We start from the raw sequence: 17,751 nt of genomic DNA, 5'->3' as shown, positions 1-17,751 counted from the left end.
AGCTGGCAACCAAAAAAAGATCTGGAGGCTTTTTGCGGACATCATATGCTCCAACTAAGAAGCAAACATGAAATGATGATAATGATAATAACCGGTTGTGCAAATATGATCTTTGTACACAAAAATCTACGCCAGTTCTTTTTTATTTTGTTCAGATTGGTATATAGTTTCAATTCATTGAACCGTTTCAAAACCACATCTAGGATATTCATTGAATTAAATCACGTCTGAATTTCAAATCAAATTTAATTTCCAAAATAGTTGAACAGCAGTATACAAGGAACGCTCTCATCCAACAACTCGGTATCAGCAACTTCTCGAGGGGTGGGCAAGGAGGGGAGGTTGAGACGGGAGGAACTTCAGCCGTCCGATTCTGTGGGATGGAAATGAAACAATTAAGGGAAGTTTCGCGAGAGACAAGCCTGTCTACTGTCTGCTGACTGACACCCTCGTCAGTAGACGTTTCACGGCTGCTTTAGTCAGAAACCACACGAAAGATACCGAAGAAAGACACTACTGTTACAGTACTAAAATACATACAACAAATGTTGATATTTAAATGCAGACGGATTTGAGATATAAATTCGGAATCTTTTACATTTACATTTACATTCTGCTCTATGTTTAAACATCTACAAATGTATATTTTTTTCTATTTTTCTCCGCTAATTTACTGTACTGTAACAGAAAAAACCTTTATGTAAGTATGCGAAGTTCTTTCAAATAATTTTTGGAAAAAAATATTCATATTTCATAGACCATAGCGGGGAGCATGAGGTACAGTAGACTGCATTTTTTTAAACTCCCATAGTTCTGAAGTTTATTTTTAAATTCTAGTCAATTTGATAAAATCAAAAGAAACATTTATTGTCTTAAAAGTGATGATTTTGGTTTGCCAATCAAAAGATTATTTAATTAGATACTTTTATATATATTGGTTCAAGGTAGTTGATCGACTGTGACCCAGAATGGGCCACAAAATATTGACCTTAAGGTTACAAATGATCAGCCTGAAATACATTGAGTTATGTTTTTAAAATAAAATACAAGATGTTAATTTGAATATTAAACAGTTTGTTATTTGTAATTTATGTAAATTTTCAATCCTAACAGGCTTTGAAACTAATCAATTTTTTATTTTTAGTTGATTTGGCGTGTCGGTTGCAACAATGGACTCTCTTTTCCGACTTGTTGCTTTTCCCTATTTTCTTGCACCTTTTTTTGGTAATTCACGAAACTGGAAATGATTTATAACTTTTTATTTGTACAAAAAAACCATCTTCTATGACCCGAGATGAATTTATTCTCTGTAACCCAATGGTTTTACAAATATTTTTAAAATAGCAAGGTCTTCTCCTAACAAACTCAAAATTGAACTTATGTTTATTAAACATTAAGCAAAGAAGGAAAAAAAATTTTTTTTCATCCACGTTAAAACAAAACATTTTCAAATGCACGTAAAAAAATAATTATGTTTTAGCGTATTGACCGAAGTATCGCAGCATGTCCTCCAGTTCTGATGTCGTGAAGGGGATATAAAAAGAGTCAACTGAACAAAAATGTATGTGTGCGCGCGCAATACGCACGACGCTATTGCAAACGGTCCATTGTAAAGCTATGGTTTCCTAAGACAGCGGTACCGTCACAAAGCGGCCGTCACGGGACGGCGGATGACGTCATTAAAACGTTGACTATGTAAATCAATGGCGCTGGTTTCCTAGAGAGCGTTGACCGTGAACGTAACGTCGAGGCAACGGTGCCGCCATTTGCAGGACGGCCGTCACAGCGGTGCGAACTGTTTTCGAACGGTTTTTCTCGCGAAACGGTGACCGTTTAGCTGTCAAAATGAGTGCAAACGTGGTGCGGAATGTTGAAAATGACGAAATATTGATTAATTTTGTAAAAATCATGACGATTTATGTAATGGAAGGGCAAAGACTATTAAAAAGTCGAGTTAAAACAAAGTTCGTGAAGAAATATCGGGACAACGCTTGAAATATCAGGTATGTACTAAAATGTAAATAACAATAGAATCATGTAAAAATAACAGAGCAAATGTTTATAAGCTACAAGAAAAAAGCTAAGCATCTATCATAATATTATTTTTCTAATTCAAAACATTTATTATAACATTGTTTATACGTAATAGATTCCAAGGAATCCTAACCTATTTATTGTGTCTGCAGATAATTGGTTAAATTCTATATTAAAATTTCGTAAGGTATCCAAAGTAAAATGCTTTTAGTGGATTCAATTATCCTTTTATTTTTTTATTTACAAGGGTGTAAAATGTGACGCATTTTGTCTTGTAAGGACATTATCAAACTTTTTATTAGGTTACCTTACCAAATCCTAACCTATTTTGAAGTTGACATTTTATGAAATAACACACATTTCAGATTAAAAATCACATGGGTGTGATTTAATATAAGGAATTCTCCATGAATATTAAAGAGCCAAGAAAAATGCCTGGAACATAATCTTAACATAGTAAGTTTGATGAATTTTAAATAAAATATGCCCTTTGAACATGAAATGAATACAACAAATTTGTCGATGGATACAAATAAGTATATTAATGTAATTCTTGTAAAAACATTACTATATTATTTTTTCTGCATTAATTATTACATTTATTTATTCTAGAAAGCTACAAACACCAAAGAGTAGTCACCAATATAAACAATTTTATGTTACAACTGAGAGGGAAAACATTTTTGAGAAGCGAATTTGCGTCGTAGGTGAATTGGTTCAGGCGAATAAATCTCACCCAAATGATAAAAGTTTCAGCTCTTTTACTTCACAAAAGAAAACAGATGGAAGAGTTGAGGAAATGTGATGTTAAAACATAGGCAGAATGGTGAATGTTACAGTGTGTAAATGCCTACTTAAACCAGCCTATGACAGAGCATAAGCCCTGTAAGTGCCTAGACTTCCATATTCCCTTCTTGAAAATGTTTTCCCTTTCTGTTGCAACAAATTTAGAACTAGATAACTCCCTAGGGAGGAAATCCAGCCTGTCTGCAAATATTTGGACATACTCAAAACATTGTTTTTAATGAGTAAACTTATGGCACAGAAAAACAATTAAATGTAGACATACTTGGGACTTATAAATACATTTGTTCCAGGATTCTTATCGCCGAATTCAATTAAATAATATGGTATGTAAATGTGCTCCCATTTATATTTGAGACAAGTTCAAACTAGTTTTATAGCAACTCCATAAACACCAGTAATAAGTTCTTATTTAGATACATAAGGTAGGTTGCAATAACTTTCCTCTATATTCATTGTGAATTTTATTTTCAGAATAAGTACATACTACAAAATTATTTTCACCCAGGTGCAGATCAAGATACGAGTAGTGAGAGGGTAGATACTCTCCCGATAGTACTACTAGATTTGCTGTGCGAGTCGAACTCAAATGTTTGCCAGCAGAAATTACTAGGCTCCCGAGCGATTTCTTTACTGCCTCAACATGCAAGGACAAGGGGACATTCGTCAACAACCTACGACTCAGACTCGCAGACATTAGACAAACACCAGGCATCCACCACAGTCCAAAGAAAACCTTTATCCACAAAGAACTTCTCAACACGAGCCACGTATTTATATGTACTGACTGCCACAGAAGACCATTCCAGAACGCCATACAATGTAGAACCGACGGGAGACAAGACTTTCTGAAATCTACCTTCACTATTGTGATGGAAAAATCCAATGACACCATACCCACAGCAGTACTTACTTCGGACTCACCAGATCCACCTCCAGGAAGGCAGACACTCCCCTGAAATGAACACTTCCCAGAATAATACTGATCACTAAAACAAAAATGTACTAATAAATATGAGCAAACTATTTTTGCCTGGATGCAAATTATGTTTTTAATACCTCTTATGAATATACACATTATTGTAATTCCATTTTGTATTATAATTTTAAATGTATTCTTCTCCGTTTTGTAGATCATGAGAAATGTAGTTTATACTCACATAATATATTTTCTATTACATAATATTTATGTAAATTTTGGATTATAATGAAAAATCCTCAAGTATGCTATACTAAAATGATTTCTAGTTTAGCATTAGGTCTTATACTCATGTATATACATATAACTCATATAATATTTGTTCTTTATACAAATATGAACCAAACTTTTCTTCTTTAAATATCTCATTGTAAAAAGAGATATTTAAAGAAAAAAAGACAATAAATTTAAGTTAATTTTAAAAAAACATCCTAAAAAAATAATAACATATTATGGTAAAAAAGCAATATATTATTTTTAAATGCTATTCTAAAAGTAATTCAAATATGTTTAAAAATATAAAACCAGCAGTGAAATAAGAAAGAATAAAAGTCTTTCAAGTGAAATGTAAAAGAGCATCAGAAATTCAAATGTATTAAAAAAATATTTTGTACTTTCTCCAGCCTGTCAATATAAGTAATGTATTGTGGATTCCAAATTATGGATGCAAATTCTAGGTGAGTACTTACATAGCTATAATAGAGTAATAATGAATTGATTACAATGTCTGCTTTGTAATGACAAATGTATTCTTTATGTTTGTTGTTACTATGTAAAATACTATATTTTATTTTGAAAGACTAATAAAATGAATTTAATTATGATTCAAAGAGGTTGGACTGTATTATAGGGAGCAGATGATATTCCTAAAGAATTAAAAGTTATACAATACTGTGTTGTGGGGTACATAAATTATTAGTTAAACGCTGAAAACATTTTGGTTCCGAACTGACAGTTTGTAGTTATGTATATTATTACATATGAAAGTTATAAGTATATATTATGGTGTCTGTAAGAAGTAAGTGTATAATAATTGTAATTTTTCAGAAGAAATCTGTACAGTTTATATATAGTTAGCAATATTAAGTTCTGATGTTCCAGTATAAATTGTTACTACAATTATTACAAGTTTATATATGTATATTAAAGAAAACATAAAGTAAAGTGAATTCTGGTTCTTTTGTTTTACAAAGAGATATTTAAAGAAGAAAAGTTTGGTTCATATTTGTATAAAAGTACAAATATTATATGAGTTACATATATATGGGTATAAGACCTAATGCTAAACAAGAAATCGTTTTAGTATCGTTATCGTTTGAGAATTTTTCATTATGATCTTAAATTTACATAAATATTATGCAATAGAGAATATATTATGTGAGTATAAACTACATTTCTCATGATTTACAAAAAGGAGAAGAATACACATAAAATTATAATACAAAATGGAATTACAATAATGTGTATATTCATAAGAGGTATTAAAAACATAATTTACATAAAATTTTGTATACTATAAAACTATGTAATAGTACTTAATGTTTCCTAAATAAAAGAAAAAAATATCTCTTTTTCTTATTTCTGTTTACAGGATATCATGCTTTGTTCACCAAAACACTAGAAATTGACCCTGTGAAGGAATAGAACGCACCAAGTTCACTTACAAATAAAAATGTAGTTATTGCATATATTATTTTTATTTAATCAAAAATATACACCTTTTATTTTATAAATTATTATGTGACGTATTTTTTAAAATTATTTGAGTATGATCTTCTTCTTCTCTGGTCTCAATCCTGGGATTGGCTGGCAGCAATTCCTTTCATTCTTCTCCTCCATTCCTCCCTGTCTTGTGCGGCTCATTTAAAGTCAACATATGATGAGCAGCGCACATCCTCTAATAGGTCCTCCAGGTACTCTCGGCGTGGGCATCCCCTAGAATTTGTTCCCTCGGTCATCCCCTCTATTGCACATGCAGGCCTTCTTGACGTATTACATGACCGATCCATTTTGCTCGCCTTTCGGACAAGGTCCTGAGCAGGTGCCTTCCACCTTCGATTCTTTGGAGAACCTTCTCATTTGTAATGTGGTCTCTCCGGGAAATTCCTAGTAGTCTTCTATAGGACCACATCTCAAAAGCCTCTAGTCTCCGTTTATCTCTTTCGGATAGGCACCATGTCTCGCAGCCATACATCAAGATACTCCATACATAGGTCTTGATTAGGAGTATTCTTAGTTTTAGGTCTATATTATTTGATTCTATTATTTTGGACTTTTTATTAAATGCAAGTCTAGCTTGATGTATACGGCTGTCGACCTCGCTCTTAGACCGACCGTCCGACGTTACTTTGCTCCCGAGGTAGACAAACTCCTTGGTGTTCTTTAGTGGTATTCCCGACATCACTACTCTCATCTGGTGTTGCATTCGGCCTACAGTCAGTACCTTTATTTTGTCTTTATTTATCTTCATACTGTAGTTATTTTGAAGAATGCTTTCCATAGTTGTAAGGGCTCTTGCAGTTCTTCTTCACTTTCAGCAACCATAGCAATATCGTCAGCAAACCTTATCATATCCCATTTAGTATGATATTAATAACAATAATTACAGGATTAAATAAACTAAAATTAGTTATTATACAAATGTGATTATAAGTAATTATGATATTTTACAAATTGCAAATATTTATTTATAAATCCAACATACTCAAGGAATACTATTTAAAAGTTTAACATATAACATCAAATCAGAGAGACTAAACATATATCATATAAAGTATAAATCATATATTTGTATTAATTTGTTTTTACATTATAAATTTAAGATGTTTCTATCCACTTGTATCAAACACACACTCACCCTTTCCATAAACCCACCCTCACACTCATATACACTAACTCTCATATTCACATACCTACCAAAACCTCACTCCACTCCAGCAATATTACAGCACATTTAAATCAAAGCTTTCTCTCACTCTCTAAGACTTGCAAATAACTAATACAATAATAAGCTCCACGCGTTTGACGATAACAGCCGAACCTCGCTTCTAAGTTATCGTTATGAAATTTACTCAAGAGTAAATATTCTACTTTATGCATGGAAAACATATATGGGATCAACATTGAAAACGCATCCAATGTAGTAATGACGGATTAAAATTTTTGTACACCTAGAGACTAACTCTCAGGTATTGAGAGTCTCCAAGTTTTTAACCAAAGGGACATGTTTCTTAGAAAAATTTTATGATCTACACTATCTTCTCTAATGGGTTCCTTGTGAAGATTGTTGAATCTCTGAAATTCAAATACACTTTACCCATTTACAATATTTTACCATCTACAAAATATACTTTTAAAATCTAGAGTACTCTCGGGTTCTACAAACAGTTCTGGATTTTTAAAAGCCACGCACTTTAAACCCACCAACTGTTTTCTCATTAAAAACTTTTAACTCTAGGGATACATTTTGTTTTAGAATGTTGCTTGGATGTAGGACTTTGTATGATATCATGTGCCCAAATTTGATCAAGGTTTTTTTTTCAAGATCATTAATGAATTTCAAATGTTGAAATTGAGCGTCTAATATTATACAGAAATCATTTAAATGAGGATTTTTTAAAATTGATCCAATTATTGCAAACACACTTAATTCAATGTAAGTACAGGATCAAATTTGAAAAATAAAGTTCTACTATTATCAAAACAAAACTGCACAACATCATTATACTTACAGCGGAATATTTTTCTTTAATGAAATAAACAAAGATAATAAAAAGTCAGGAATATAATATATTTAAGAAAGAAGTAAAAAATTACATCTATAATTCTTCTTTATGTAACACTGATTGAAAACATCGTTAATATCTTTTTTGTAATTTATTTATTTTATTCTAAAAATATTATTGATTAAAATAAAATAATCTACTATAAGACGTCACTCCCCATTATGTACACAGGAATTGTTTATTTCTTTTACGCAATATTTGATTAATGTAAAAAATTGTATTTAATATTGTATTTTAATTTGTTATTAATAAATTAAAAATAAAATAAAATCTATTGCACCTATAACTTTAAAAAATCCTCTCATACAAAATAAGCCAAATATAACTACATTTGTTCTGGACACTGGCTTCATTATAATATAGTCCGGTGTTTTTCATGCCAATTGATGTTGATGTTGAAATGGTTTGGTGACTAAATTCGTGTATATCAGCAGAGTCGTCTTGAATCTGGAAGATTTATCAAAAGTTAATATCTATAGGCATTAAACATTTACGTATTTAAAATTGTCAAATGAATTGACAGAAACGATACTTACATATTGCCAAAATTAGTATTCATTACATACCTCATTACTACCCCAGTACCGAATAGCAAATAGGCCCTGGAGTTCTACTGGTATTTTCTCATCTCGTTTGTGTCCTTCCAAATCGAGTTTTACTAGAGTAATTATGCGCCTCATATTTTCCTTCGAAAAACAGTATTTCTCCTTGAATTCACTGTCTTAAAAATCTTAAAAAGAGTTGACTCTTTTTTTAATACAATTTTCGTGCACGAGAAGGTCGCATGCCTTCGAAAATGTTTAAAATTAAATAAAACTGTGACAAACTATTCATAAATAACGACAAATATGACAGATCGCATTCTAGGGCATATTTTTGACAGATAAGCTGCCGTGGCCGCCAGATATGACAACGTTTTCCTAGGAAACCACTCTCTAGTCACCGTTTCGGCGGCCGTTCACCGCATCACCGTTCGTACGGCCGTTAAGATATCGGCACCGTTTTCCTAGGAAACCCAAGCTTAAGTGATCCGCTGTTACCCATGCTACTCAAAATAGCAATTTTATTCCTTTACAACACAACATTGAATCAGAAGTTAAATAAACATTTATGTTATAAAGCATATTTATATTGTTAAGAAAACACATAATAACTATTGTTACATTTATAAATATATGTATTGCATTCAAATAAATTTTATCACATTTGTCTGATATTTTTTTTGAAAGCACGAGAACTAAAATGATTTGTTTTATAAATTATAACAGTAACAGTAGCAGTAGCAGTAATAGTAACAGAACATTAACATTAACAGAACATTAACAGTAACAGAAACAGTAACAGTAACAGCAAAAGTTACAGTAACAGTAACAGTAACAGTAACAGTAACAGTAACAGTAACAGTAACAGTAACAGTAACAGTAACAGTAAATGTAACAGTAACAGTAACAGTATCAGTAACAGTAACAGTAGGGGTAACAGCATCAGTAACAGTATCAATAACAGTAACAGTAACAATAACAGTAACAAGGTAACAATGTAAGTTAAGGCAACAGTGTAACATCATCGTGTGTAAGGGAATTTTGCAGCATAGGCTTTTTTGTTTTAAAAAAGAGAAATACTGTGGTTTTAATTATTTAGTCACATATTAAAATTAAAAAACAGACTATTTCCTAAAAGTTGTTAATAACTTGTGATGAAGAAATGTAAATCGATTTGTGGTAAAGTGGGATTTGAACCTGGAACCTTTGATCCGTGAATCCACAATACTACCATGAGATCCCAACTCGGCTTAAGAGATAAAAACGATAAAATAATAAACCCATCTGGAATGATCAAGAATGATATCAGAGATGACAAAAAATGAGAAAAGCAACTGAGAAATAAAATAAAATTTCATACTATCTTTGCATTAATTTTTTTCTGTATTGGAATTTGTAATGGAATTTAAATTCCGAGTTTTCAATTTTTACCAAACATTCCATCAATTTTATTTTACCCAATGGAAACAACGTAAAAATATGAAAAGACATATGTAGGTATATTTATTTTATTTGACACCAATATACTATGCAATCGTTAACGATATATGGAGCATTTGTCAACAAAAGGGGATTTAAGTACTTGGTTGAAGTATTAGTAGATTTAGATCAGTCCTCAGAGACCAGAGACAGTGAACATATTTGAATAATTAAAATTTCAAATTCATCGCAAGAAGGTATGACAATTTGCATAATAATAAATATTTGGAAACATTGCCGCTGCGGAAACTCCCTTTCTTGCTTATGACAAGTGTAAGATTGGCAATCGGATTACGTCACTCGCCTCAATGAATACTAATGAATCTGTTCCGGACAAACTGTTGTCCGTCGGTCCAGATGGTGAAAGGAAATACGACAGAGGAAGGGTGAATTAACGCTACACTTACTTTGTACCATATTCAGTTTGCATAAACACGCTTATGAAACATTGGTTGCAGTATGAATGTTTTATATAATTCCAAGGATTTACTTAACTCTTAAAAGTCTGTGGTAAATAATTCCTTTGCGCGCGGTGATGTAACATTATGTTTCCACAAGCAAAAGATGGAATATTCTTAAGTTAAGATATTTGAAAAAACAAGGATACATACCGGGCATTAATTTTTAGATTTCCTTATGCCAGGTTTATTTAAGAAATAACTATTTATAACCGATTTAAAAAAAGCTTACTTATAAAAAAAATATTACCTGGAATTACAATTCACAGGTAATTTCATGTTTAATTTTTTAAACAGTCAACACTGATATGTGCGTGTGCGCAGTAACTTTTATAACAACACAAACAAACGTCAAAGTCAAATCGAGACTACTGTCAGTGTAATCGAGAACAAACATGGAGAAAACCGTTCGAAAGAGAAATCAAAATTAGGTAAAAAAGGAGAAGTTAAAAACGAATTGTACAATTTATTCGTGTTCCTTTTTTTTATCAAAATTTATTAAAACACAAACCAACATATAAAATTTCAGATAATATTTAAACAAATAATTAAAACTCACCTTAATCGCATTGAGAAGGTCGCAGGACTTCGAAATTGTTTAAATTTAAAAAAAAAACTGATAAACTATCCATTTTGATAACCGAAAAATATGACTTTTGACAGATCGCGTGCTTATTCCAGCGTTATACCACAAAGTGTAAGGTTCTATGGTCGCTATTTCAGATTAAGCCTGAATTTAACTCTATGCGAGGTTTGTAAGTAATACTTTTTGCTATTCCATCATTATTCTACCACTATTCTCAAGCTTAACTTTATACCCGATTTATAAGTAGGGCCCACTATTGAATAATTCTCTTTCCATAATTTATAGATATTAACATAAAATGTAGCTTATTTATTATGTATCCAAATATTTTTTAGAATTCCATATTAAACTTTGGTAAAGTATCCAAAATGAAACACTTATTTTAAATTTATTCTACTTTTATTTTTTTAAATATATTATTATGTAACGCGTTTTGTCTTGTTAGGACATTATCAAACTAACCTTAATATTTACAAAGATTCATAAAGATCATACAGTTGAATCATTTTGTTGATAGTTTATTATTAAACAAGTATTGAGGATTTTCACATAGACCAAGAAAAGTAACATTATTAAAAATCCACTAGAATGTACTGAGTTCATAGTATTAGATACATTATCGGTGTATTGGGAAAGTTTTATATTTTTAAAAATATTTGCAGGGGTGCAGCTTTATAATTTATATAATAATTTGATTTTAATATTGATTTTATTTACAAATATTTATTTTGAAAAACAGCTGAAACTTCACATAAGTGTTCTATTGAATGATGAATTAAATGAATTTGATATTTTTGTTAAATAACTTTTTTTTTTATTAATGAGACAATGATACAAATGCATATATATAAACATACAATAATGTCGTGCCTAAACATAAGTAAGTACCTAAAAAAAGTTATGTAACTTAAATTGTTGTCCAAAGTCAACTAAGGTAGAAATACATTCAGATTTTATTAAATTATTTTTTAAATCGTATTGTTTTAAATAAATTAATGGAAAATGCTGTTTTTATTTATTTATTAATTGAGAATATCACAAGTTTTCATACATTGAGTGGGTTTATAGTATAAATAGTTTTTATATAAACAAACTAATTATACGTCTGACGAGAGAGAATATTTTTTGAATCTATAAGGAAATATTGTTTTCGCATATAATTGCTTTGGTGTCATAAGTTCTGATTAGTGGAATATTTCTTTAGAAGATGTCTGTATTGGGAGTATAAGTTGGTATCTGTATCTGCAACTTTGTTTGAGGTGTTAACAAAACATTGAATTTGTTAAAACTTAACTATAGAAGAAAAATTAGACACTTCAAATTTGATCGAAATTGTAAATTCAATATGGGATTGCCCTGAACTGTTATTTCTCATCAACTTCAGGGTGGCTGGAAGAATGACTAGACAGGTGCCACCGTTTTGTAGCAACAATTCACGGACAGTGTATACTTGTAATGTCGTATTGAACTGACATCAAGAACTCGGCAATAGTCATTCCCACGTATCTGATATATTTAGTGTAGGGTATACTTGCCATAGAACAAACCTTTTGAACTTTTTCAAAAATGGTGAATGGTAATTATATTTATTTATTTATGCATTTCATAATATTTACAATTTTTTGTTCACTTTGCCCAGCTGTATGAAACAGTACTCATGATTTTTTGTTATATTTTTCTTAAATATTTAATAATTTTATTTGTTTTTTATATTTATTCTTAAATTGTTTAAACTTCATACTAAATATGTTGTATAATTTTTAGGTTAATTTTTTTATAAAAATTTTGTATAATTTTAAGGGGAATTTTTTTTGTAAATCTTGGGTAAAAGGAAATTTAAAAAGAAAAAAAAGTTTTAATCCAAATATGTTAGTATTACAGTTTTTTGTAAAAGGCTGATTTGCCGTTCATGTTAATAAAATGAATAAATAAAAATGTGTGTGTCCGTTTTTTTCACAAAATTTAAAAATAAGCACCAAAATTTAAAAAAATGTCATTAAAAAAAAATTATACTGTACATGTCATTTTTTTTATTTTAACGTTACATTTATCATTTCATTTGAGTACAAGCCATTAAAATGGAATGGCAAGCAGACAAAGGTGAGAATTTTCGACACCTTCATATATTTGTCATCTTCATTATTGTCTATTCTTTTTTCATATGATGAAGAAAACACATTTTGCTTCTTCTTCTTCAGCCTTCTGTCCTCCTCTGCTGGATATAGGCCTCTTCCATATACTTCCATTTTTTTCGGTCGGTTGCTACTTGCAGCCAATGTTTACCCTCTACAGCAGCTATGTCATCGGACCATCTTTTTTGAGGTCGTCCAACGCCTCGCTTCTTAAAATTTTAGAGGTCCGTCTTGTGGAGTCTTATCTCGCAACATGTCCTGCCCATTACCACTCCTGCTGCGCGATCCATAACATCCGTTATTCTGGTTCTGTTCCTAATTTCTTCATTTCTTATTTGAGAAAATACATTATTGACTAATTTTTTGAATTTTTTAGGTGCATCCTCATATAAAAAAATATACTCAACTTATGTTAACACCCAAATAGGTTCGAAAATCAATCATATCAGTGATAGCCGACTGTTATCTGTTAGTACATATTTAATGCCAGGGAACTAAATAAAACTAGTGAATAAGACATTTAATACGGAGTTGGGATATTCTCCATCTAACATGGCCCAGCCTGTTATAAGACAGAGATTTTGTATGTTTTAAAGTATAAGCAGTTCTCTACAAATATAATAATAATAGCATAACTAAAACTTCTTTATTATAAATGCATAGCTAACTAAATATACAAATTTAGTTATCATTATTAATGTATATATGCTAAGAGTATGTAATGTAATTTAAACATAAATTATATAGTTAAATATGTAACAAAAAAACAAATATAAAGTACCTAATTTTGATAAGGTAATTTCTATGGAAATTCCACACGTTCGTTCAATAACGTACATTTTTTTCGTTAATTATTATGTTTAAAGAGTACCTACTGCGCCACCTGAGTAAAAAAATTTGATTTACTGCAGTAGTTGAGAGGACGTGAGGGTTTTAAGGAGTTGAAGTGCTGAAAAAATACAAGCTGCTCGGTAACGAAGTGATGTTACTTTGGATAACGTCTGCTAATATTTCTCCCCCTGGCATTGAAAACTGAAAAAAGAAAGCGTTTAATTTGAAAAGCACAAACTTTACGGTTAATACTCTCCAGTAGCGGCAAATGGCCATCAGTTTTTTTAGGGAAATTTATCAAACACTCCATTAAGATTTCTCAACGAAAGTACTAGAATAAAAGCATTTTAGCTTTTTGATGTAGTGAAAATTAATTTGCAAAAAAGGTATACTTATGCTTAAATCTTATACCTAAATGCATCAAGATAAAATTTCAATAAATATTGCTTTTTCATCAGAATAGGGAAATATAACATACTACAAGTACGGATAAAATGATGTAAAATGGATTTAGGAAAATTATTGGTATTTTCAAAATCAATATGCATATTGTGGAAAATGTTGTCATTTATATAAATTTTTTAAACATGCCTCCACCAAAACGTGACACAATTAATTGTGACACTTGTGACATCAATACTCAGTGTCGTTTGCAATGTTTGGCATTTTTGCTTGCTATTTGTATGGGCCGTTATTAACGCGCAGTTTTTACGAAGGATTTTGACGTTCTGAATTAAACATTTGCTGTGCATCTGAGTATTATACAGTGTTTATTAGCCTTTTTTCAGACATAATGTACAAACAGTAGTTATAACTAATATTTGTAAATAACCACGGATGAAATTATTTTTGACGGTCTCTTCATACGTACTGAAATGAGAAAACGTCAAACTTCAATGCAAAACGTGACGTATAAGGCCAATGCAATGAAGCGTTTACGATGAAATTCAAAATTTAAAATTGTTTTTTGTAGAACTAATTTATGTATTTATTTATTTACTGTTCCATGAACTTTTTACATAGTTACAATAAAACAAGTTAAAAAAAATAGAATAATATTAAAAAATAACAAAACCATCGAGAAAAGTATACAATGGTTAAGAGTATTTATATATATTTAAAAAAAGTCTAACATCTGTAACCAATAATATCGACCTTTATGCAAAAAAGGTAAGATAAAGAAAAAAGCAGTTTTAAAAAAGACGAAGAGAAGAAAAAAATGAAAAAGAATGTGCTTTAAATGGAAAGTTAAAAAGTTGACTTCGTGGTTTATTTTAATATTAATACTATGCAATTATAAATTTAAAAAATAATTTTACACACAAGAGTGAAGAGTTAAAACAGAAGTAAAGATGTAAATATTTTTTTAATTTTTAATTGTTAATTCTTTTTCAAAACATAGGACTTGATCATCAGCGGCGTGGTATAAAATGAAACTAAATAATACTGTATTGATTTGCAATTGAGTCACTGCATGCGAATTATTGGTGAATTCAATGAATAATTAGTACCACGATGATGACTATAAAAGAAAAAAAAAGGTTTTGTTGGTCTATGTGGAATACGAAAATTTATTTAAGTTAACAGTTTTGGGCAATCTATTTTATTATTTAATAATTAATAAATAAACAAGAGGTCATTTATTGTCCTCCTGTTTGACAGTAATGGTAAATTTAAATCAGTCATCAGAGATTTATAATTTATTTCTGGCACAGATAGACCTAATTTAAATTAAATATATTAAAAAACCTTATTTTTACTCGTTCAATATCATATAAGTTGCAGTAATAAGCAGGACTCTAAACTGCAGATGCATACTCTATCTGTGGTCTTAGAACAAAATGAAATAACGATTGTTTAAATATTTTGAAAATGCTGAGTGTGAACATAACAAAACCTAACATTTGCATAGTTTTATTGGAGATAATTTCATAGTGATGTGAGAAAGTTAACTTAGAATCAAATGTAACTTAACAAATGTCTTTAATATAAGGACTTGTTCAATGGCTACATTATCAACCAAATATTTTGACACAACGGGTTTTCTGAATCAATTAAAGGTGATATGGAAGCATTATTTCAGATTTAAAAACAGTTTATTGAGTTCGCACAATTCAGTTAGCTTGTCTATATTCTTTTGAAATATGTTTACATCGTTTAATTCTTAAATAATCCTAAAAAGTTTTAAATAATCAGCATAAAGAACATAATTGACAAATAATTTTATATTTCAATAATGGTAATTTCATATTGACTAATAAGTACGAAATATTTATTTTTTTACTCGAAAGCATTTGTTGACTCTCATTAATTCATAATTGTAAAAAATGAGATATTTCTCAATCGGGCATTATTACATACTACGAAAACCGATAAAAAATTTAAAACTGATGAAGAAAACTTAATTGTATTTTTAAAACCAATATGGGCATTGTGGAGAAATATTTTTATGCATAACTTCAAAAAAGAAATTGAAAACAAATATGTCCATGGAAAAAGGTGACAAATTTGGCCTTGATAATTATGACGTCAATAATAATTACCCGTTCATGAGAAGATGTATGAATGTAGAGGAAGCGAGACCTGTATGCAAACATAGAGTGATGTGGCGTTCTATCCTCTCTATATACCCTTACGGGGAAACGGCGTTATGATTTGTTGTTATTGTTATATTTTCGTATCATTTTTAACTTAAATTGTGTTTGGAAAATAATAATCAAATTAAAGTAAAGTGGTGTTTGATTTTAAGTGGCTTCTGATCCTTCTGATAAATTTTCCTTTACCCAAGATTTATTGAAAAATTAAACCTAAAAATCATACAACATTTATAAAAAAAAATTAACCTAAAAATTTTACAACATATTCAGTATAAAGTTTAAACAATTTAAGAATAAATGTAAAAAACAAATAAAATTATAAAATATTTAAGAGAAATATAACAAGAAAATCATGAGTACTGTTTCATACAGCTGGGCAAAGTGAACAAAAAATTATATATATTATGAAATGCATACATAAATAAATATGGTTACCATTCACCATCTTCGAAAATTCAAAAGGTTGGTTCTTTAGGAACAATACCCTACATTAAATATATAAGACACGTGGGAATAACTATTGCCGAGTTCATGAAGTCTATTTAATACGGCATAACAAGTATACACTGTCCGTGAATTGTTGCTACAAAACGGTGGTACCTGTCTAGTCATTCTTCCAGGCACCCTGAAGTTGATGAGAGATAATAGTTCAGGGCAATCTCATATTAAATTTACAATTATGAATACATTCAAAAGGTCTTTAATTTTTCTTCTTTCGTTAAGTTTTAAAAAATTTAATGTTTTAGTAAAATATCGTAATTTAAAAATTCATGTCTGATTCTAAGTTTAAAATTTATATACCTCAAGATTTTTTTTTAAATAAAAAAATTATGGGCAAAACAAGGAGAAAGTGGAACGGATATGTTGAGAATTACCTTTATAAAGTTAATTAAAGCAATATATTGTTGTATATGCCACAACTTTGTTTTCATAAATCACTGAATTTCGTATCCTCAGCTTTTTAAAGTTTCGAAATCCTAATTCGAAAAATGTTGCTTCTTTTCTTTTTAGTAAAGTTTTGCATCTTTAAAGGGTGTTTTCTGCTTTGGCGCGTTATTCGCCATAGACTTATACTCGCATAATACAACACATACGAGACAACGTTAGAGTTGATTTTTTTAGTTTATTACCCTTTTTCGAAATACAGTTAGAGATTCATAAAATTCTTTTATCAGTTTTTACATTTAATGAAATGAGGAAGTTAAGTGGTTTTTTCATTTTTTTTCATTTGTTACTATACTATTAAAGTAAGCTATTTTTTCTTTTTTTTTTTAAATTGTATTGTCGGCGCTAGAATTTTTTAAAGTGTTATTATTTCTGAAACAACTCCACGTGTGACATCAGAGGTTCATTTCCACTTATTCTCATTCCGTTCTTCCCATTAGTCCAGAAACGGCAAACAGACCGGAAATCTTCCATAGCTTTCATATCATAGGTTGATTCATATGAACCAGTGACTTCATTCAAAGTAGTGCGTTTTTATTACAATATTTCTTATTATTTTTTTTTTGTACGTTTTCAAGA

At 30.0% G+C, this 17,751-nt stretch overlaps 1 protein-coding gene across 1 annotated transcript; it reads right to left on the bottom strand.

Annotated features, from left to right (window-relative positions):
* Positions 1-3,747: 3,747 nt before the first annotated feature.
* Positions 3,748-8,627, bottom strand: LOC148279309 (uncharacterized). The gene is made up of 3 exons (XM_088230133.1): positions 8,169-8,627; positions 7,932-8,049; positions 3,748-3,827 (listed from the first exon to the last, which is right to left on the bottom strand). Exons 1-3 carry the CDS (start codon positions 8,280-8,282, stop codon positions 3,748-3,750), a joined length of 312 nt encoding a protein of 103 aa, XP_088086259.1. The 5' UTR covers positions 8,283-8,627.
* Between the last annotated feature and the right edge of the window lie 9,124 nt (positions 8,628-17,751).

This window comes from Micrasema longulum, unplaced genomic scaffold (genome assembly GCF_059751315.1).
Source record: "Micrasema longulum isolate JH-2025_06_02 unplaced genomic scaffold, ASM5975131v1 h1tg000732l, whole genome shotgun sequence".
Classification (NCBI taxonomy): Eukaryota; Metazoa; Arthropoda; class Insecta; order Trichoptera; family Brachycentridae; genus Micrasema; species Micrasema longulum.
The sequence above is the reverse complement of the archived record's forward strand: the minus strand, read 5'-3'. Positions and strand labels throughout refer to the sequence as shown.

Excerpts from the sequence above, each read along its gene's own strand:
- LOC148279309 (XM_088230133.1), bottom strand. The coding sequence starts at position 8,282 with ATGAGGCGCATAATTACTCTAGTAAAACTCGATTTGGAAGGACACAAA. Across the intron at positions 8,050-8,168 it reads GGTACTGGGGTAGTAATGAG|ATTCAAGACGACTCTGCTGA; the intron begins GTATGTAATGAA and ends TAAATCTTCCAG. Across the intron at positions 3,828-7,931 it reads AGCCAGTGTCCAGAACAAAT|TGATCAGTATTATTCTGGGA; the intron begins GTAGTTATATTT and ends TTTTTGTTTTAG.